Source organism: Musca vetustissima, unplaced genomic scaffold, assembly GCF_032173495.1.
Source record: "Musca vetustissima isolate MV318-11 ecotype Yass unplaced genomic scaffold, APGP_CSIRO_Mvet_v1 utg4449, whole genome shotgun sequence".
In the NCBI taxonomy this organism is placed as follows: Eukaryota; Metazoa; Arthropoda; class Insecta; order Diptera; family Muscidae; genus Musca; species Musca vetustissima.
This window is the reverse complement of record NW_026880903.1, coordinates 59911-84838: the sequence shown is the minus strand read 5'-3', so window position 1 is coordinate 84838 and position 24928 is coordinate 59911. Positions and strand designations below refer to the sequence as shown.

General features: G+C 32.1%; 1 protein-coding gene across 1 annotated transcript in view; it reads left to right on the top strand.

Annotated features, from left to right (window-relative positions):
• LOC133326826 (neuropeptide CCHamide-2 receptor) overlaps positions 1 to 24928 on the top strand; it is a 45958-nt gene that overhangs the window by 2112 nt on the left and 18918 nt on the right. Inside the window, exons 2-6 of the mRNA XM_061535430.1 lie at positions 1648 to 1867; positions 2000 to 2172; positions 5362 to 5555; positions 6070 to 6190; positions 8110 to 8529. Of these exons, the coding sequence (XP_061391414.1) occupies positions 1648 to 1867; positions 2000 to 2172; positions 5362 to 5555; positions 6070 to 6190; positions 8110 to 8529 (1128 nt within the window). The remainder of the gene's footprint in view (positions 1 to 1647; positions 1868 to 1999; positions 2173 to 5361; positions 5556 to 6069; positions 6191 to 8109; positions 8530 to 24928) is intronic.

Here is a 24928-nt window from a genome sequence, read left to right as displayed (position 1 = left end):
ATAGACTAGGCCTTTGAGGCGTATACATGTTGTTGTCAATCATACGCTCACATGGCGATTATTGATATTGAAACTGGATAATATCAGTAATTCTTACTGTGATTAGGGTTTTTAAGAGCTTTCATTCTTAATAGATGCCTATGGCCAAAGTGAGATAAATGAAAAACTGATGTATCTATTTATCATTCTCACTTAGTATGTGCTAGGATATACAGATATACCTTCAAAATATTGTCCTATTATCGGATCATAAATGCGTCCTTTGTACTTTGTTTACAAAGGTCGTATTTATGGTTGGAATGAGATGAAATTTGGCAATGCTTATTTATTTGGCCCAAGGACAACCCCTATGAAAATTGATGAAAATCGATTCCGATTTAGATATAACTCCCCAATTTGAGGTCAATTTACGCATTTTTTTCACAGCCTAACAGATTATGTGTAGATTAACATATATGAAGTTTTGCCGAGATTTTTTCAGAATAAGATAAATGTCCCAAATATATTTTCGTTCGATTTAAGGCAAATAGTGCACCGAAGTCCCACGGTTTATCGGAACGAAATTTAGCATAGTGTATCAAATAGATGGACGTGTGTTAATTTTTGTGGAAATCGTTTGATATTTTGATATAGCTCTCACATATAAATTCGTGGAGATTTAGATATAGCTCCGATGTATTTTTTCCTTCTACGAAACCAAAAATACACCCCTCACCGTTTACCCTATTGTAACACATATTTCAAACAGGGTAATATTGGCAATTTATATAAAAACTATATTCAATTTATTTCTGTTACATGTACCCTTGGCTCAGAACAATGTCCCCTCTTCCACAAAAAAACTGCTCCCTCTGGCTACAGAATATAAAATAACTCATCGAATGACCATTCTTTCCCTCGAAACGGAAAACGGAAACTGATAATCTATCATAAACTTGCCATACAAGTTATTTTTGCTTACAACAACAGGAAAAAAAATCACAAACCAACCAGCCAAAGACCAACTGTGTAGAGGATATTCCAATTGGAAAAAATTTAATTTTTTTTCTCCAATTTTCCGTTTCCTTTTTCCTATCCCCATTTATTATTATTTTCTATTCAAGAAAATAAAATATTTCCCTTTAGGGATTTTTCTGTGTGTGGTTAGAGAAAAAACACACAATTTCAAGTGGCGTGTGTGTTTATTTTTGGTAAAATACCAAGAATGAATACAAGAAAGAAATTCTCAAGTATTTTTGCAAATAAATTTTCTGATTGAATATCAATTTCCGGTTAAGTGTGCACACACAAAAAATATATTCCTACTTGAGAGGGAATATTTACATTTTATTTAAAAAAAAAATGAAATAGATAAACTTATATTTCTAATATGAATATAAGTATTTAGAAGTATGGAGTAAATATTTATTTTTATGTTGCGGGTGACGTATGAATTTTAGTATTTATTTATGGAAAAGTAAATTGCAAAAGCATTTATGTTTCTATTTTACTGCTGTGAATTGATTTCCCAAATTCTCTCTTCAGTGTAGAACAAAGTTTCAACTTCCGATCTTAAAAAAAATAATAATAAAAAAGTCCTTTTAGTAAGGAATAAAAATCCTTTATCAATGTTAAAATCAAAATCTTCTTATCTTATTTTCTTTTCAGTTACATTCTATCTCTGGCCTTGGCCGATCTCTTAGTTATAATCGTTTGTGTTCCATTGGCCATATTGGTGTACACCCAGGACAGTTGGACCTTTGGCAAGAGTATGTGTCAAATAACGGAATTCTTCAAAGATGTGTCAATTGGTGTGTCAGTGTTCACCCTCACGGCATTGTCGGGTGAACGTTATTGTGCCATTGTCAATCCATTGCGTAAATTACAGGTAAGTAACAACACTGGGAGGGAATGAATCTCTGTAGGCATCATTATCATCACTTTGAATTGTTGTCATGAAAACCCATCTCCCTCATCAGCAAATTTTCGTTGTTATCTAACTCCTTGACCATTATTGCAGACAAAACCATTGACTGTCATAACGGCAACAATGATTTGGCTATTGGCCATTATTTTTGCCACACCCTCACTGGTAATGTCCACCCTGCAGTACATCGAAATCAATACGAATCTGACAATAATTGTCTGTTCGCCATTCGGTGAGGAACGGCCCAATTTGGAGGTCTATACCAGGTGAGTAATTTAAATAATGACAATAATAAATATTAAATAATTATTTTGAATAAATTCCCAAAAATTCAAAAAAATCTTTCCCCTAAAACATATTTTCCAATTAAAAATATTAGTTATGTTATATATTTTTTTAATTAAAAATATTTCATTTCTTCAGTTTTAAAGCGAGGTCATGGCGTGCCTTATCTTTTTAAATCAAAACACACAACACAATCCACAAAAAAATATGAGCTCTATTATTAACTACTGTAGAAAAAATAGTAATTTTTCTTTTTTATATAATACCATTTTGTAGACAATCACTACAACAACAACCACACACATAATAACAACAACACCAACAACAAAATGAAGAACAAGAAAAAAACACGCAATTTGTTTTACACTACAAAATTGTCCCCCCAAAATGTTTATGGTATGTGTGTGATACCATAGCAAATTAAAACCAATATAAGAGTGGGTATTTCCAAATCATAAAAAAATAACTATTATACTCCCGAGAATATTTTAGGAGAGATTTATATTTTGACGATGTAAGATGACTTAAAACCTGAGTAGAATTTTATTCAGTATCAATATTGCATATTTTATATCGACTTAATAGGACTTCTGTAATTTGGAGAATCTTATACGAAACACCAAGTCTTGAAATGTTGTGAATCATTATTTCTACTTCTAAAAATCATATTATAACTAGTCTTCTATTACACACAATATATTAGAATATGGGTTTTATCTTCTAAGAGGACACGTAGTATATCTTATGTTTTTATAGAGCTGTATAAGAGTTTTTATGTTCCATAGAAAGCCTAGTACGATGGTTTATATTTAGTAAACAGAATTGTAAGATTCTAAAATGGTATTTCAAGCGAGATTTGAGGTCTTCTACTCAATAAAATATCGTATAAGAAGTCTTATTTTCAGTAAAAGGCCGTATAAGAGTATGTTTATTGAATCAATGGTCATATAAGCGACAGTTTATTCAATAAAATTCTACATAATGAGTGTTATATATTACACATGCAATGTACGACATTTGACATAACAGTGTATAAGAGTTATTATAAGGTAATACATTTTATAAACAATATTACTCTTAAATAACTACTAAAACAATTAAAGATTTTGATTTGAAGGTTTGTAGACTATCTTTAACATTTTTAATCAATATTATATGATATTTTGCCGATGACCATATAAGAAATAATATAAATTGAAAAATATAGTATAAGAAATATTTTATAATTACAAAAGTATAGTAAAAATGTACGCCGTTTTGTAACTAGCATTATATCATATACAACACTGTATAAGACTAATAATATTTTTTAGTTTTTGTTCGAGTCCACCTTTAAAGTCTTATAAATAATATTGTATAGTATAAGAAGAACTATTTCGCTAGAAAACCATATAAAATGTGTTATAACATAAAGAAAAGCGTACACGAAATCTTTAATCTTATATAGAGACCATATAATATACATTATGTCTTATAGAACGTAGTATAAGTTAGCGTATTATATAAGGGGTTAAAATATAATATAGAAAATAGTATAAGAGGCTTTATATATTGTAGAAGCCACACAAGAGGTAATATAACATGATGAAGATAGTATAAAAAGTCTTATATCTTATAAAGGGACAGTATAAGAGTTATAACATTTAAGAGTTTAACATTTTATTTCCAGACCACATTGAAGTCTTAGAATTAATATTATATAGTATAACATATCCACACCGAAAATTTAAATGTGTTATAACATGAAAACAGTATACGTATGCAGTATAAAAGTTATTACACTTAATGGAAGATTTTATAAGAATTTAAAAATTTATTTCTAGAAGTCTAATAATTAATATTGTATAGTATAAGAGAAATAATGTTTCAGAGAAACCCATTAAAATAATCCAATAAAATAGTATAAGAGATTCTTATATTTTATAAAGGGACCGTATAAAACGTCACATTACATGTTATAGAACTATTAAATGAAATATAAGACTTTATGAGAGGTTTACGTTTAACTCCAAAAATACTACAAAATTTCGTTGTATGTCTCACCGGAAATGTCTCAACGGAAACCATACAAAAGTTTTAAAACTTTATCAATATCGTATAAGAGTTCTTATATTTTATTAAGAGGACATATAAAACGTCACAGATTGAAGTATAAGAACTATTAAATGCTATATAAGACTTTCTGAGAGGTTTACGTTTACCTCCAGGATCATATTACAAAATTTATAATCTGTATAATATCGTATAAGAGTATTTTTAGCTATTATAAGGGGTAACAAATTGCCACTACGCCGCATATGAAGTCTTATACTAGAAAAATGTCATATAAGAAGTCATCACTTATAGTACACTCTAATATAACTTATATTTAAAATATACAGGAACGTAAAGGTATTATGTTACAGACAAACGTATAAATGATATACATAGGTTGATGATGGTCATATAGGAGATCTTTCATTTTATATAATACTGTAAACATGGTTTTATATTTAGTTGAATACATTCTTTGATGGTCATATCAGATACTGATAGTATATTCTATAAGAGAGGGTTTGTTAGACTTATTTTATTATAGAAGCTTCCATATTCCATATCGGAACATTAAGAAGAAACTTTCCTAAATAATATTGGAGGTCTTCTAATAAAAATAAAACATTCTACACCCGTATATGAACTTCTTTTGGAGTCGTATATTCCAAAAAAATACTTTCATTGTACCCGCAATTATATTCTCTCCTATATATGATCTCATATTCAGTAATTTTTCCCTCCTTTTTTAATAGAATACTTTTTAAATTTTACGAGAGTCCCATAATTAACCCGATAAAGGAGCGATAGAAAATAAGTATTATTTAAAATTGTTAAACGAGTTCTCCAATAAATTACTCTTTGGCTTTATTTTTTAAATCTCTTCTCTCTGTGAAAGTATTGAGAGTTCATTGGTGTGCTGTTAAGCTTCAAGAGAATCCATTACTGACCTTGGCAACTATACAATCCCAATCTATTTACCCACATTATTTTACCCCTCCCGATTCATTTTCAACAAAACTGTTATTTCTACTATTGTTGCTTTATTTATACTCATTGTGCCAATTTCTTGTGACCAACTGTATGTGTGTGTGTATTTCTCACTCGATCTCCTCCCTTTTCTCTTGTCCTCCCTACAGATATGTGGTGGTGACAAAGGCCTTTGTCTACTACATCCTGCCACTGTTTATAATTGGAGTTCTGTATCTGATGATGGCGCAGCGTTTGCATGTCAGTGCCCGTGAAATGCCCGGCGAAACATTGAGCATGCAAAGTCGTTCACAAGTTCGGGCACGACGTTATGTGGCCCGCATGGTTGTGGCATTTGTGGTGGGTAAGTTGAAGATGAAGCCGCAACTGAACTGATATGAGTAGATTTTCCCCTAGACGAATATATATGGAGGACGGCATGGTTAATGATGCCGATGATAATGGCGATTGTTGTTGTGAGTAGGTGGATGTGTGTTAGTGTTTGTGTGACATTGAACCATCTATCTGCCATCAAACATTGTGACAAAGAGACCAAAAAGAAAAACCACCAATCTTGACATTAAGTGTTACCACCAGCCATGTGAATGACAGCCATTGCTGGCTGCTCAGAGGAGAAGAAACAGCGTGATTTGATGTCGATGGCATATCACGACCATTCCGTTTCGTCCATCCATTTATTTCATGGACAATGTGATATGGATGTTGTTCTTGATGATGTCGTTGATGATTTCCAAAGAAACCCGAAAAAACCGATAGTTATTGATGTCTAGCCTTAGTTGCAACTCAAAATAATATCATTTAATAGAAAAATGTTTCTCTTTCTCTTCATCTCCTTTTTCTTCTCTTCATAATTGCAGTGTTTTTTATTTGTTTCTTTCCCTATCATTTGTTTGAATTATGGTTCCATTTGAATCCAACTAGCCGTGATGATTTCGATGAATTCTGGCATACCATTCGTATTATTGGCTTTTGCACATAGTAAGTATTTTGCGATTTCTGATTTACCTATTGTTGTTGTGACTTTTTGTTGTTGTTAATTAAGCATTATTAAATCGTTCTCAACCAAAACGTGGAGGTATCAAAAAAAAAAAAAAAAAAAACAACCTCAGCAGTCAAATAAACGTAATAAGGCCATCGTAGCTTGTTATCATTCATGGCCATTCCATGTCTTTCAAGCACACACTCACACATATACACATACACACTTTTGTATTCATTGGCCAGCACACCTTTGTTGGAAATCTGCCTGCTTTTCCCGACATCAAATTTGTTACTGATGGGAGGCAAGTGGACACAGGCAGTTTTTTTTTTTTGGGGGAATCAACGCTAATGATTAGTTTCGTAGCAGAGCTACAAATGAACACCAAGCGACAGGTATTTTTTGGCGGAGGATTTTTTTCTGGAAAAGGGTATTAAAAAAATTAAAATGGAAAATGAGAGAAGTAAAAAAGCTGCTTGCTCGGCTTAGAGAAAAAAACAGATGGTACCAACATTTCGAAATTTTTTCAAAACGTCATTCTATTATAGTAAATTTCTAATAAGGGATACGGACAACCCTAATACTATGTTGGATATTTTTGCGGAGGATGTCTTCTATTCAAAAGAACCCAAAATAATTATAGTAAATTTCGAGTGGGAACCATATATTGTTAAAATTAGGATCTTAGGATAAAATGGGTCGAGGACCTTGAAAATATCGAAAATCAAGTGGTCCTCCTTTAAGAACCAATGTACCTATATATAATCGAGAGGAGATCTTCTACCTTCTGAGAAACCAATGGTCGAAATTATAGCCCGTTCGAGTGGTTGTAGTTCTCCTTTAGGATTCCTTTGGCAAAATATTCATACTAAACATCATGTCAATAAGTACCAGTGGACCTATATCAAATGGAAAATTCGACTGGGAGCTTGGGCGAGGGTGTATTTTTCTCTCTTATATGACTTTCAATATACCTTAAATAGCCCGTTTCCGACAAAACTTGGCCCTATGCTGAAACGTTTTGCGAGAAGCAATCTTAACCTCTTACTGAAGGAAATGTCATATTACAATTATTAAGGTTGGAACATTGGAACATAACGCTATGACCCCTCATATAATCGTAATCCAGGAGTATCTTTCATAGGGCCTTACGTCGAAATTTGGACCCATATTGATACTTTTGTACGAAGTTGACGATTAAGCGATTAAGGCCTACGAAATACCAATAAGTTTTTTATTTCTTATTTCAAGAAATGCCATATTATAACCACATCACTTGGAAAATGATGGGAGGCAAGTGGAAAATTGGGGACTTATGTCGAAACTTGGGACCATATAAATATTTTAAACCAAGAGGAATTTTATTTCTTTCATTTATAACCACTTCGTTTGAAGAAAAATGCAACTAGGATTATATTAATACTTAAGATCAGATTCGGTTCCGCAATATAGGGAGTAACTCTCTCTATAAAGACATTTCATTACAAAGGGACCTTCTAGAAATTTAGAACACTAAAGGAACTTACAGCCAACAATGATATATCAAGCCACTAATCAAAACTAAAAAGACTAAAGACCTTCACGAACCTCTCCAGAACGCAAAATTTTCCCAGAACCTAAAGTTTTAAAATCATTCCCTATATAAGTTTACCAGCGACTCCAGATTTTATCCCATTAAATTCTCTGACAGAAATAGCACTGTTTCTTTGGAATCTCTGAGGGTTATGGGTTTGAAAAGTTAGTAAATTTAGTTTTCGGACTTCATGAGGCTAATTTTCTGGTTCATTCATTTTCACATTTTGTTTTTCCTTATTTGTAGTCCAGTGCCAAATTATAAATACCTTTTGTTCTTTTTTTGAACTCTCCCTATTCATGTTCATTTTCACATTAAGTATCTACATTTTCTTTTTCCAAACAGCTTTCTCAATTCCTGTGTCAATCCCGTGGCATTGTATTGTGTATCTGGAGCATTTCGAGCCCATTTCAATCAATATCTCTGCTGTTGGTGTGTTAAACGACAAACACGCATACGTCAGCATTCCACCGCCACCGGTATGATGGACACCAGTATTGTTAATATGTCAATGCGTTCCACGAACAACTATAATCGGGCCTCAGTACATTTGAATAATTCGAATTCGTGTGCGGTGAATGGCACAAATGGTGGTGGGCGGCTAACCAGCAACAGCTATCGGCGACAGACATCAATGCATCACCACCATCAGCAGCAGCAACAATTACAGCATCATCATCAGCATAATAATGCTGAGGCACGATTGTCGGCAACACCACCAACAGCTTTGGTCCAGAGTGGAGTGATACTAAGCGGTGACAAAAGGTGAGGCACCATGACTGTGGTCCTACAGACCGACACAGAACTCTAAACTATTTCAAAACCCCAGCAACTAAACAAAAAACACGAAACGAACCGAACTTTTGTCCTTTGTCCAACATCATTAAGGCATCCCAGGCACAGAAACGAACACTAACTGTCGTTGTTGTTGTTATTGTTGGTTAAATGTTATCACACAGTGTACAGAAGAGGAAGCCGCGTTTTCGAAAATAAAAATAAATGAGGTAAAGAGAGAAGCAAACCAACTGAGTGAATGGTGTCCATCATCACAATTCCATTATCACAAATAATGTTTGGATATCTATTTTTGTTATTTTCTTGTGGGGACATTCCCTGGAGATCAACAATTTCCATTCCTTTTTGCTAACCAAAACAGTATTACATATTTAAGTATTTGTATTTATATAGATTTGTTTGTATATTTTTTGTGTACACAAACAAAATTAATTGAGGATATCATCAAATATTCCAATTCTAGATAATTTTGTACAGTAACCAAAGTAATGTAATGAAAAACAAAAAAAACAGAAATAATGGAAGAAAATAAAGGAAGTCAAGTTTCCTTTATGTCTCCTTTGTTTCCAGGCTGTAAGTGTAAATATTGTGACACCCCAAGTGAGATGATAGTGATTTTTTTTGTGTTATCTGTTTTCATGTCCCTGTCATATTTCCTGTATTTTGATTTTTTGTAAAAGAAACAGAAATTGTATCTCAAAGACTTTGTTGTAAAAAGTTGTTTTAATTTTGATTTAATTGTAAAGATAAATTTAATGTATTATTCAATGTTTACACCGATATAAAAATGAAACACACACACACATAATTATATATCTGTTTTATAAGTAAATTAAAAACTATTTTAAGTGTAATGAATCAAATCTTTAAGATAATTCTGTAATATTTTAACTATATATTAGTCTTGTATCTCAAAATTAATGTATAAAATTAATTTAAAACAGGATAATATAAATAAAACTATGAAAAAGAGAAACGAAAACAAAAATTTGGAAAAATGTTTTTGGTATCAATTAACAGCATTCAAAATAAATGGGGTTGATTCTCCTTAAAAGGACACTCTCTTAAATCTCAAGCTTTAACCGGGTTCATTTGTATTGCAAAATTACTTTAATTATATAAAATTGGTATCTAGGAAGAATTGTGAAAATACCTACTTTCAGGTTCACTCATTCTCCTTTACACTCCATTTTCCAGCTATCGAAAACAACCACATTCTCCTTACAAAATAACACTTTCAACGAAAATGTCTTTGAAAACCAGGAAACTAATAAAGATCTCCATATTCAACTCGATTCTGACAACTTTAAAAACATCATTCTCTAAGTATTGCCTCTCTTAACTGCACCCATTCTCCCTAACAGCCACTCTCCCAATTATTCAAAGTAAAAATATTTTACTTACAAAACAACGCGTTCCACGAAAATGACTTTAAAATTGACGAACGTCATAACAAAGGAAATTATTATCAAAAGTCCATTCTCAACCAAAGCCATTTTTATATAATCATGCTCACAAATCAAATTATTTTCCTTTACACTTCTTCTCCCATTCTCTAAAAATATTCACTCTCTCATTAGTCCATACTTTATCACCCACTCTCCCAAAAATATACAAAACAATAATATTCGCCTTGCAAAAAACAACACTATCAACGAAAATAGCTTTGAAATCTGGGAATATCCAAACAAATTTATCCATTCTCTTCAAACCCATTTTACTATAATCATGCTCTCAAAACTATACAACCAATCTCCCAACTATTTAAAATATCATTCTCTACAAATACTCACTCTCTCATCAATCCATCCTCTTTATCACCCATCAAGGAACATCATAACAAACCAATCCATTCTCTGTTCAAAAAGTCCACTGTCTCCATCCATTATGCCCTCAATTTTCCATATTTCTTTATACATATTCTTCCTATTATTTAAAATGTCATTCACCAAAAATATTAATCAATTCTTCTTAGCACTCAATCTCCCACTTATTCAAAACAATAACATTCTCCTTAAAAACAACAAACAACAACAAAAACCGAGCCCCCATACACGCACTTTCGCGCCTAAACATTATCCACAAATTCCCTCTCTGCTCACTTCCAATTCCGCTCAAAATATCATTCTCCTTACAAAACAACAACACTCTCAACCAAAAATCGTTCTTCCATACTTTCACTCTCGCCTCTAAAACATTCTACTCCATTTCCCACTCTCTTCAACTGTATCATCTCTAATTCCGTTGTAAATATACCCATTATGTACGTAATAGTGATACCTCTCACTCTCTCTTGTGTTAACTCACAATGAAGGTCATATTGTGTTATGAGAATCAAATCTAAATGCCGTTACACACAGCCAGCTGTCTGTATGCATGTCTGTGTGTGCATGCGTACCATACTGCTGCTGTTGCTCTGTTGTGATTTCTCTGCTGTTGATCCCACACCTTGACGTATGATTGATGACGCCGAAATGAGAATATAATTCTACAAACACTCTGCCACATATTAACACTTGTATAAAACAAAACGTAGACGACACACACACGTATTTCGCCAAGCAAAAGGAAAACAAAACACACACAATCAGACACTCATACATATTTAGAATAGCACAGTCTCCTCTGTGGCTATGGTCGTTTATATATGGTAAGAGATTTAATGTATTTCCTAGTCATTTTCGGGCTGTGAGGGGGAAAGTGGAACTATTGTGCTTGAGTACCTGTTGGAAAAGAGGATGAGTGAGAGAGAGGGAGAGAGTGTTGAACAGAAGAAATGCAGAAAATTGTAAGCATAAATCATTACAACTAACGATTCGTACAATCGCACAATTATAACAAATTCGAAATTGTTTTTCTGTGTGTTATTGATTGATTAACCCCATATGTGGTTGTTTTATAGGGCAATATTGAAATGGTTATAGAGAGAAAAAAATCATATAAAAAATTATTTATTACTAATAATTGTGCATGGTTACAAGATATGGCAGAACTGTGTATAGTGACCTAAGCCAATAATCATCATTGCAAATACAAGATTTGTCAAAAAAATATAATAATCATACAACAAAATGGTGCATATTTGGCCCAAATCGGACATTCCGAAGCATGTTAAATAAAGTCCTATAGTTCAAATAAAAATAATGGATTTCTTTTTTCCCAACCTAATATATATTTTTTAAGGCTCTTGATATCAATAATATCCATTCATAATCAATGTTAGCATCGATTTCGAATGTGTGTCTCATCGTTTTCTCTAATTTTATGCTAGAGAATAAAAAAATCTCAGCTCTTAAATTTTTTTTAAATTCAACATAGCGTATACGTTGTGACAATACTTATACGCCCTATTGTTCCCATACAAACATATAAAGTCTTATTTTGCAGTAAATTAAAAAAATCTGATATTAAATCACTTCCCCGAATTTTCATAATTTCACATAATAATGTATGTAATAAAGACAACTCGTCTCGTCATATCCTCTCGATGACATTGTTTTTCTTTCTGCACGTGTAATTTTCCCTTAATTGATATTAACTCGTTCGATTTCAATCTTTTTGTGGTTGAAAAAAAAAACAGTTTCATTGTAAATTGTCGTAGTAGTCTCTGTCACAAGTGTCAATTTAATTTATTGAGTTGTTAATGATGATAATGATGGCGGCGATGATGATGACATTCACAATTGCTGTCGATAATGTTATTCATTGTAATGGAAAAAAAATATATACATATGAACATTAAATAAATACAGACAGATATTTAACACTTATTTTTTTTAAATATTTATTGACATATTTACATTGTGATTTATGAATATGTGTGTTCGTGTGTGTCATACATTTGTACTTACGCATGTAAAGTGCTGAATGTCAACTCAGTGGCATTACATGATAATAATGGGGTAAATATGGCGACAGTGTTTCATAAAAATAATTAAAACAGATACAGATTTTTTAAAAGCCAGTTGAGATGATGAATTGTGATATACTTCCAAATAAATAAAGCATTATATTAAAATATCAATATATTCAGCTTTTAGCCATCTTGGCGTATGACTAAAGTAAAAAAAAATATTTCAAGCTTAAAGTAATTTAAAATGTCCTATAGCTGTAATAGAACTACCAGGCATATGGGCGTATAACTATTCTCACAACGTATACGTCAGGGTATCCAAACAATATTTTACAGAATTTAGTTTACAATGTGCAAATCATAGCTAAATTTATGCTACTTGAATTAATAGATCACGATTTACAATCATCTATAGCAAATGTTTTCTCTCAAGACTTATTGAAACTGTGTGGTCGCCTAGGCGTATAACTACTATCATAATGTATACGTCATGGTGTTCAAGAAAAAATAGTTTGCAAAGTGTGTTTAAAATACATTCATACAGACATTCATAAGAATTTTTTGTGCTACAACTATCATTGTTCCCCCTTCGAAACCACTGTACATCAATCATAATTAATAAATATTAAAAACACGTTATTTTTACATTTATCGTCATACTTACATCGGCTTATATGCACACACATACATATTACGATATGTATAGCACACTTGACATATACAATGAAATTTGCAATGGTGATGACGATAACACACTTTAAAACTGAGACCTTTTGCATCGGATAAAACAATAAATTATCATTGAAGGCTTACAATGTGGGTCGCACACGGGCAGAATATTTGTTTTTTATATTAAATTAATATTATTATAATAAACAATAATACCAAAAATATAAATATATATAAATATATAAAAAGTCAAAGCTATATATATATATATATATAAAACCAAATACTATTTTTTTTTTATACGCCATGGTGTTCCATAAATATTTTAGAAAGTGTTTTTAAAACAGGGTCAGACAGAGAACCGTTTTTTACCTCCTCCACAACTTACTCTCAAATGATGTGGGTTTTAAAATGACAAATTTTTAAACTCATTAGCAAAAATTTCCGTTCGAGGCTTGTTGAAGCGGTGCTATCGCCTAAGCGTATAACTACTATCGCTACGTATACGTTATAGTGTTTTTAGAAATTATGATTAAAAGAAATTTACGAAATTCATAAAGAAATTTATGATACTTGTCCCCTGTTGTAATTTTCTTTTTATTTTAATCGGTGCTATCATTAATTGATTGGCTCAAAAAATTTCTGTTTGCCTCAAAGGGAGTTTTGTATTATTTTAGCTTTGTGTTTAGTTTACCATTTTGATTTTAAAAAAAAAGTTTGGAAAATATTTTCCCAAAAAAAATAGTATTCAATATTTTGTTATTTAGCCCACTTTGCAATTCAGCAAAAATTCATAAAACTCATACATCCGTTTCCTTCTGGATGTTAGACAATCTTCTGTGTGTGTGTTCAACATGTTGCTGGCATACATTAAGGCATATTCTGTTGGGAGCGAATGTTTGTACATGTGTTCCTGGCACACACACACAGACATCAATCATTGTTTGCTTAAATTAACAATTATGCCTAATTAAAATCTCTCCCAATCTCCTTATTTGCTCATAACACAATTCAGTCGTATAAGTGTCAGATTTTCAAGATGTTGATTGCATTAAAAAAAGAAAATCAAGATTGATATTGATATCGTTAGAGACAGGCATATCCTTGAGAGAATTATGTTGAAGATATGGAATATTGAAATTGATGGTTATAATGTTGAAAATTTAAAAAAAGGAACACCAAAATGTTTTTAAATAATAATGTTTATTTTGTTTAAAATATGAAACAGCAGGTCGTATAAGTAGTGACAATAGTCATACGCCTAGATGGCCATAAATATATGTTAACAGGAATTCAAAGGAAGAAAATTATTTATTTTTATAATATTTTGCAAAACTCAATCACTTTGAAGCCAAAAACGCGTTTTGGATTCTTCCGGAAAATATACTTTTTATTTGGGATTTTTGGTGCACAGAAGTTGAAAAATAGTGTTGTAAATAATAAGTCCCCATTGTATTAATGGCCAAATGAGCGTATGATTATTGTCACATCGTATGCGCCATGGTGTCCCTCATTCCAAAATAAATCCTGAAGTATTCATATAATATTACTTCGAATAATTGTGTTAAACCATGGGATATTGAAATTAATACATTGAAAAGGAAAATTCAAAAAGTCGTTATTAAATGTGGAACACCAGATCGAATAAGTAGTAGCAATAGTCATACGCCTAGTTAGCCATTAGCCAATATATTCTCAGGAGGAAATCGAAGAAAGAAAATTAATTATATTTATATTTTGTAACCAAAAACCCTAAATAGGGCCTGGAAAAGAGATTTTAAATTCAGGATTTTATGTGGACAGTAGTTGGGATATATTTTTGAAAATAACGTATTGAAAATGAAAATTAAAAATCATTATTATATGTGGAACACCATGCCGTGTATGTGATGGCAATAGTCATACGCCTAGATGGCCATAAGTAGGGTTTAAAAGCAACGAAGATAATTAAGTATACTAATAATGGTTTAGTAAAACTTCTTTCCATTCAATGTGTAGCATTAATTGTACATTAGAAGATTTGAATGGAAAAAACAACGAATTCCAAGAAGTTTAGGAAGGTTAGAGATCAATCTCAATATGCCTTTTTTACCTTTATTTCTTTTCTAGGCCTACATATAGGCGTGGAGTTTTTAAAATTAAATTTTCAATTTAATCTTCAAGGCCTAAATATAGACGTGGATATTTTAACATAACATTTTCAAGGCCTAAAATTAAAGTTTCAAGGCCTACAGAATGTCGTACAGTTTTTAAAATTAAAGTTTCAAGGCCTACAGAAAGGCGTGTATATTTTAAAATAACATTTTCAAGGCCTACAGAAATGCGTGGATTTTTAAAATTAAATCTTCATAGCCTACAAACAGGCGTGGATTTTATACTTAAATTATTAAAGGCCTACCACTTGGGCGTATGACTATTGTCACAACTTATACGCCATGGTGTACCCTATTTAAACTCAAATATATTAGGTGGCAGTAATTAAGTCGTTGTTATTATTTAGCAAATTTTATTGTTACACACTATTAAATAATCCACTACGGCTTAAATTGTCAATTTACAGCACCAACAACAATATTATTTTGCACTCAAAAAAACCAACAACAACAAAAACAATTAAATGTAAATTTACGTCCTGCTGTGTTTAGGTATTAATTTTTAACGGAAGTCACTAATTTCATGCCACTTCCCACCACTATATATATAACAAATTTTGTGTAAGTGTGTGTGCGATAATGACAAACACATTTTTTGTTGTTGTTGTTCACAATTATTTATTCGATATCATTGAAAATTTGTTTCCCTTACAGCTTCAAATTTCAACATTTGGATAGACAACGTTATTGAAAATTCATTGACTACAACAATATTGTGTTCGTTTTTGTTTGTTTTTTTTGTTGGAGGTGTGGTAGCAATTTCCACACGCGTGCCTCTCGAACAACCGAAGTCCATTTCTTTGTTCGGCTAATGTTCAATTGCTTCCTTGAGGACTAAAGTTTGTTTTTGCATTTTAACGATACCATCACGTCATGCCAATTGCCTACGGGAGATCTCAATACGCCATAAATTTTTATAATTACTTTATGTGTTAGCAGAAGAAGAAGCAGCAGTAGCAGAAGAAGATGAAGCCGATAAGATGACAACCAAACCTCCCACAAATTGCCAAGGGTGTATTTTTTTTGGTACGCAGCATTAGCGCATTGTTTTTTTTTTTTTTTTGTAAATTGGAAAAGCGATAAATTATTGAAATTTAATACAAATAAAATAAAACATCAAGAAATTGGAAATCAACAACAAAGAAACTAATTGTTAAGCTATAGAATAAAAAATGGTATTTTGACTTTTTTTGGAGGGATGGAAACTAATGGGCTTTTTAAGGACATTAATTTAGGGTTGTTTTGGGTTCTTATAAGCTGGAAGTCTTACAAATGACACAACCAATTGTTTAAAAAATTACTGAAGGTAAGCACAACCTTTTAAAATTTTATTTAGGTTCAAATGGCTTAATTTGCTTTTAGCCATCTGGGCGTATGACTGCTGCCACAAAGTATACGGCACAGGGTCCACTACTTGAAATAGGAAATGTAAGTATATATGATCTTATTTTCAACGCACAATGTACTTTAAAATCTCCTAAAGCAACAATATAAAGAAAGACAAAAAATATTAGCTACCCGGCATCAAGGCGTATAACTACTGTCACAACTTATACGCTACAGTGTTCAAATAAAATTTAGAAAATACTATTAAAATGTTAAGGTCATAAGCAATTTGTAATGCTCCTTCAATTATCAACACGCGTTTTACAATCCTCAGTACGAAAAGTATCCGTAATAGAGTTATTGAAACGGTGTTACCATCAGGGCGTATAATTACTGTCATGAGTTATACCCCACAGTTTACAAAGAATATTTTAAAAAATGCTATTAAAATGTGAAGTTCATAAGCAATTTGCAATGCTTCTACAATCATTGACTCGCGATTTTTAATCCCCAATCATCATCTCGCGATTTATAACCCCCTGCAGCAAAAGTTTCCCATTCAAGGTTTTGCTGAAACATTGCTATCATTATTTGATTGCTGCAAAATGTTGTTTATTTGCCCCCAAAGGGAATATTTTCTATTGTTTTACCTTTGTTTGGTTTCATATTTTGATTTTAGATTATTTTTTATTTTATTTTCTTTTTCTACAGCAACAATCAGTCGTGTTTGCCAAATAAAAACAACGAAATTTATGAATAGCTGATGTTATCAAAAGTATTGAAAACATTTTGCCAAACATTGCTGAAGGCTCGCAGCAGTAAATAAAAACGTTAATTTTCATTGAAAGCATCCACTTGGCAATTGAGCCTCGCGGCTTATTCGACTTTCGAAAAATATATATTGATTATTTTTTCAATTAAATTAAAAGCCATTGGGTATTTGGGCGGGGAAAGTGTAAATAGAAACGTTATTTTGTAATTTAAAACATTTGCGGAATATTTAGTTAACATTGCTGGTATCGAATATGAGGAAATGAAAATCATACACCTCTGGTCTCCTCGATTGGAAATCTGATACATTTTGTAATAGATTTTGTTTAATATATTTTAATTTTTTAATATAAGAGCCAATGAACTAATTGGTAAATATTTCTTGTGAAACAAAACAAATAGTTGAAGTGCCGTGTAATTAAATCCTCTCATTAGATAGTCAAAAGTACTTGTATAATTCGAAACGGAAATGTAATATTTTGTTACAAGGTTTGTGTAATATTTTTAATTAAATATTTGTATTAAATTTTTAATTATACAATTTTAGGAAATAAATTATAATACTTGACACATGAAAAAATCTGATTCCTAATAAAATATTGAGTGCACGCGCAACAATGTAATTAAATATCCATAGCAATTGGAAATTGTGTATGTAACCTTGTACCTAGTTTTCATATTCTCGAAATTCCATTCACTTCGCATTACACGTGGAATTTAAAAATGAAAAAAAATATGTTTTATTTCATTTGAGACATCTATGCGTATGATTACTGTCACAACGTATACGCAATGGTAGGTATTACTTATAAAATGATTTACATATTTTTTTCCACTTACAAGACAGGGTTTTTCTAAATCAATTCCCTGTTTCCTAGTTTAGGCAGTTTTAAATTATTATTTTTTTAAGTGGAAAATCTTAAGAACAATTAATTTTAAAGAAGTAGCTTGTATTCAACACATTTGATTTAAGACATCTATGCGTATGATTACTGTCACAATGTATACGCAATGGTAAGTGTGACCTACAAAATGATTTACATATTTTTTCCACTTACAAGACAGGATTTTTCAGAATCAATTCCCTGTTTTATAATTTAGGCAGTTCTGAAATAATTTTTGTGTAAGTGTGAAATCTTAAAAACAATTTTTGTATTTTACACATTTTGATTTGAGCCATCTATGCGTATGATTACTGTCACAACGTATACGCAGCGGTAAGTGTTACTTATAAAAGGATGTACATATTTTTCCACTTAGATGGTAGGCATAATTTTTCTCTGAATCAATCCACTGTTTTTTATTATTTAGGAGGTTTTAAAATTATTTTTTGTAAATGAGAACATTTATAAGCACTTAGTTTTAAAGAAGACCTTCGGATGTAGCTTTTATTTAGCACATTTTGAGGTCGATATTTAACTAAGGCGGAAACCGATGTCTCTTGAAATCAAAATATATTTAGAATAGATTTCTTTAATCCTGATTAATATAATATTCCTTCTATGAATGGACGGTCATAAGCACTATTTATATATGAAATGGTACCTAAGACCCAGACTTAATATTCGAAATAATATAGATTGCCTGAGCGTGGATGGAAAATTATATTTTTTCTTTTCTTGGGATTGGAATCCTTTTTCGTGGCTTCAAAGTAGTATCCTGCTTTAATAATTACTCTTTAAATGGCATGTTCGAAAAATATAGGGACTAAGAACTGAATTATCCTTAAAAATGTTTTTAGAGGCACAATTTTTTTAGCGAAGCGATCATAGAATTTGTTTTGTTTTCGAAATGATCATTCTTCGATATTTTTTGAATGGAAACTGTACCTACAAAACCCCTTTTCAAGAAAAACATTTTTTTGACAACAATAGGCCAACTTATTTATGAATAGATTTTTTAGAATTACATTTTTAGCAAAATTTGCAAAGGAATATTTTTCGAAATGAATTACAATTTATAGATTTTTTAGATCATAGTCAAGGATGTAGTATGTATCTCGAACAGGACGCATCTTGAACAGTACATAGTCTAAGATTCTAATTAAAGCTGATTATGGATAAGATTCTCGCCTGACCAAAAAAACAAAAAAAAAAAAAAACTCTACCACGCGCTGATACTGACGTATTGATCTGTGACATGGGAAAGCAGATGAGACAGCTCTTGGAGTGTTTGAAAGAAAAAATATTCGAAAAATCTATGGGCCGATCTGCATCGACGGTGAATATCGCCGTCGAATGAATCATGAGTTGTACCATATATTCTCGGACATTGACATAGTGGCTAAGTCATGTGGTCAGAATGAATGAGGATGCCCCAGCTCAAAAGCGAGCCAACTGATGTTTTACAAAGAAGTGGAAGGCCACAAAGTCCAGCTTAGAATATCACATATCTTTGAAGCTCCACTTAGTTCATGAAAATCATTTTTTATATCGATGAAAGTCTTACAATTTTAAACATATATGGAAAATGGATAATTGAAAGTATGTTTCTATGACGATTTAGCCATGTCCGGCTCTCTGTCTGTTGTAATCACTCTAGCCTCTAAACGAATTGAGATCAGAGATGGCCTGTCAGAAACAGTGACGTAAATGACATACATTTCCGACGTATAATACATACGTCAGAAACGTCGGAAACCTACCTAAATCCATTAGGTTTTTGACAAAATAGCTATTTCGATTAATCAATTTGGGAATTACGCATGCTTTACTCAAATCGATATAAAATTTCAAAATTTTCTTCTCAAAAAAATTTAGAAATTTTTATCAGTTCTAGTAAGGAATAGTCAGATATATGTAAAAATAATATATATTCTTGAAAATAACTGTATATGCTGATAATATTGATATAAATGACATTTACTACGTTTATTACATTTTATACAGGTATATGACGTTTTCGACGTTTACACCTTTTTGACAGTCGAAAACCAAAAAATTCGTCACACGGACCATCCCTGATTGAGATAGATCGAGAAAATTTTGCATAGAGTTGTCTTTTGTCTGCAAGCAGGTCACGTTCGAAGATGGGCTACATCGGTCCACGTTTAGGCATAGCTCCCATAAAGGGGTACCACCCAATTTTTGGTATTTTGGGGTCCTTGAGCGCGTTTTTCAACCGAATTTGCTGAGATTAGGCACATTTGGTTCTTATTGGGTACTAAATGTCTGTAGTTTAGTACTTTGAGTTATTATTGGGTAGCAAATCTATCCACCCAAAATTATAAATATAAGCCCATTTTTCGTGTAGCCCCCATATAAGGGTAACCTCCACCCCCCCCCCCCTCCATTTTTCGGTTTTTGGTTCTTGAACGCGTTTTTCAACCGAATTTGCCGAATTGACACATTAGGTTCATTCAATCAAAAAATATATAAATTGGTCCACTTTTTCCGGTAGCACTCTAGAGTACCTACACTTTATGCTGCCCTATAATCCTTTCCCCCGCACTTTACCGATAATAATGTATTTTTTTAATTAGTTTGCCTTCAAGTCGATAAATTTCGTTCTTAGCATTTTAAACCCAAAAAATTGAACCAATAACTGTCAGTGACATCCGATAAAGTTATACAAATTAGAGTGATCATTTTTTCTACTTACAGTATTTCGCCCCTCTGCAGCAATATCACCTTCCTTCAATAAAAAAGAAAACTTTTTTTGGCTCTTCTTCTGCTTATAATGTATTTACTGGTTCAGTGACACTTCTGCAACAAAAAAGATATAAGGAAAATATTAGTTCACGTTATCATACGATAATATGTGCTGCGATAATATATATTAATCTTTACAAAAAAATAGTTAATTCTACACAATTCTGCATAAGAGATATAGCATATGATACAAGACGTTGTGAAATATTATTCTCCTTGCTGCTAATTTTTCCCCACTTTTTTCTTTGAAATCATGACAAAGCTGATAATAATTCTAACGAAGTTATTCTTCTTCTTGTTCTCTCTATGATGCTGGTATAATTCTTCTTTGTTTTGATGTGTTGTTGTTTTTGTTTTTATTTTTGCAGATAGCTTCAACAATTTGTCGGGCAAATTGCATTTCTGTGAGCATCTATGTGGAGGAGAGATGTAATTATTTTGTAATTATAAAAGACTTAAAGTATTTTTGTAATAATAAACGAATCTAATTTTTTTAGCTATTTGTGTGTGTGTCTGTGCTTCAGATATGTTCCTACACATATCTTAGCTTTTGTTCTCCTACATATGTAATCACATTTTTTATAATCACTTTTTTTTGTCGTTGTTGTTATTGTTCGTCTTTAATGTTTCCCTGCCAGTGGAAATGTTTATGTAAAGAAGAAGACACACGTTTTTCAGTTTATGGCCATAACAGTTAGTAGCAGTGTGGCAGTTATGAAATATATTCACAAAAAATCCCAACTCCACATGCCACTGTATAAAGAAATCTCAAAGATGTCATCAACAACCGCAAAATTGAGATTGCGGACCCAACTGTGGTGCTTTGTATTCGCCTAGCCAAATTCATATGGAAAACATTTAATATTTCTTTTTTTTTCTTTTTTGGTATAGATTTATTTAAAATTGTTCTATTGCTCTAGGCAGCGATGTTGGCTGGCTGGTAGGAAGGCAGTCAGGCAGGTTGTATTTCCTCCTCATGCCCACCGTTTTTAATGAATTTTTTTGGTTTGATATGCCATCAAAACTGGTATGAATGTAATTTTATTCTTTTTTGCCTCAGAAGCTCAGCGGTGATTCTTTATACCGTCAAGAAGAAGAAAAAACTCACACACACCGGGATATTTATGAGGCTTATTGTGGAGAGTGTGGTTGTTGTTCCTGTCACTTTTGGTTGTTTGGTTTGGAAATTTTGTTCCCCTCGCTCATATGAGAGTCTACATTTATTTTTTGGCTACTTTTTTGCAGTAGATTTATCCTTAGGGCGGGACAGAATTACCGCATAAATCATCGCAAAATTGAAATAATATCGCTGATGATGTCTTAGGGAAATCGCCATGCTGTAAATAATGGAAATTAAATTACAATTTTTTTGGCGGCATTCCATTAAAACAAGCCACCATGTGTTGAAGCACACTTCAAAATTTGGGGGGACATTTTTTAAATTTCAAATAAAATTCTGCAACATTTTAAATTTTGATCTTTAATAGGAATTACCAAATTCAAATTCATTCATCTTTGATAGCTGTAACTTTTCAACTAAATATTTCAGAAAAATTCCCCAAATGCCAACTAACAGCAGCAACATCAAAGACTGAGTGAGTGAGAGTTTGTGTGTGTGTGAGTTTGGCATTCAGGCCACGTTTACATAGACTCACACAGTTTCAATACTCCTGCTTTACACATACGTGTCATTTAAGCATGAGTGTGTGTGTGTGTGTGGTGGCTGAACGTGTGTTTTTATCATAAATTATAGATAAGGCATATAAAAGCGCATTTTTGGAACTTTTGCTCCCTTCAGTGTTCACTCTCCCTCTCTCTCACCCTTAACCCCACTCCCCAGCTCTCCACCTATCATTTTACAATTTCACAACACCAAAAACTATTTAATTGCAAAAATTGCTATTTTATGTCTAGATAGATAGAGTAATTATATAATGATGATGATACTGATGTTGCTGTAGAGGGGGGGCCAAATGTTGTAAAAACAACAACAAAAGCTGTTTTATTACCAAACTAATTTTTATAATTTTAACGGATGCCACTGTCAAAAATAATTGGATCGATGTTATTTGGATTTTAAATGCTAAGAACGTAATTTACTGATTCGTTTTTCAATGGAAACTAATTAGAAATAAATCATGATTATTGGTTAGCGGATTCGTGGAATTGAAATACATATGTGTTGGTGTGTGTGTGTGGGAGACCGATTATAGTGTAAAATAGAGTGTAAGTACCCTAGAGGGCTAATAAACACTTGAACTTTGTGATTGCTTAAAAAGGAAAAATGAGTTACAAAAAATTTTTGAACAAGATGGATATTGAGTGTGTGGTACTAAAGAGCTCAAAATATAGTCCTGGGAATACAAATATTAAAGAAAATTATTTTTTCCGATTAAACTAATAATCTCTGGAGAATGCTTTATTCTAACAGTTCGCTATCACTCCACCCTCTAAATGAATTGAGATAGATCGCCAAAATTGTGTATAGAGTTGTATTTTTAGGCAATTTTGCTGAAATTTGGTGTTTTGGGTTCATTTGAGGTACCAAATTTCTCTACTAAAAATATAAATATAGGTATATAGGGTACCCCCAATTTTCGGTATTTCAGGGTTCTTGAGTGCCGTTTTTAACTAAATTCGTTGAAATTTGGTACATTGAGTTCTTATAGGATACCAAATATCTCCACTAAAAATTATAAATAAAGGTGTAATTTTTCTGGTAGCCCCCTATATAAGGTTACGCCCTAATTTTCGATATTTTGGGGTTCTTGAGCGCGTGTTACAATCAAATTCACTGAAATTGGGTATATTGGGTTCTTATAGAGTACAAAATTTCTCTGCTAAGGATTATAAATATAGGTCCACTTTTTCTGGTAGTCTCATATAAGGGTACCCCCCAATTTTCGGTATTTTGGTGTTTTTGAGTGCCGTTTTTCAGCGGAATTCCCTGTAATTTGGCTCTTTTCCTTCTTATTGGGTACCAAATATCTCCATTAAAAATTTCAAATATAGTTCGACTTCTTCAGGTAGCCCCCATATAACGGTAACCCCGAATGTTTGGTATTTTGGGGTTCTTGAATGCGTTTTTCAACCGAATGCCCTGTAATTTGGTCTTTTATAGTCATATATGGTACCAAATCCGTCTGTTAATATTAAATTGTACAGGTCGCATTTATAATCCGATTTTTATGAAATTTGGTACAACTCATTTATTTAGCCCAAAGACGAATCCTATTGAAATAAGAGGACATCGGTGCAGATTTTGAGTCATATCAAAATATACATTTTCGTCCGACCTAATGTAAATGGTATACCAAAGTCCCTATATACCATTAGATTTGCACGAAATATGGCATAGATTACTTACTTAAGTCTAGTGTGATGTGCGTTAAGTTTTATGAAAATCAGTTCAGATTTATATATAGCTCCCATATACATATTTTCGCCCGATTGTATGTTAATGGAGCTCCAAAGTCCCTATATATCCTACGATTTTCACGAAATTTGACATAGAACACTGAATTACGTCTGGAATGATTAATTAATTTTTAATGCTGTACGTTATGCTAGGTACAGCATGTTCGGCCCGGCCGGACATAAATATTTTCCACATTGACATTTGGGATATCACTTATCCCAAAGAAGCTCAATAACCTTAAATAATATGATAGTATCCCTAGAAGAGGTTATATTAATTTCCATATAAATTCTACATAAAGTAAATTTATCAGGAAGCAGTGAATTTGCAAAAAATCCCTCTATATTGAAAAGCCCTTTCCCAAAAAAAAAAAAATGAAGTCAGAAATTAAGAAGTGTCATTAAAACTCCTCTTAATAACAAAAATCCATATACTAACTCTTAATTATAGCATTCCATAGACTATTCTCTCTACGTGTTATGTGTAAATCCCATTCCCCAACAGCGACCCCAACAACAACAAAAAACAA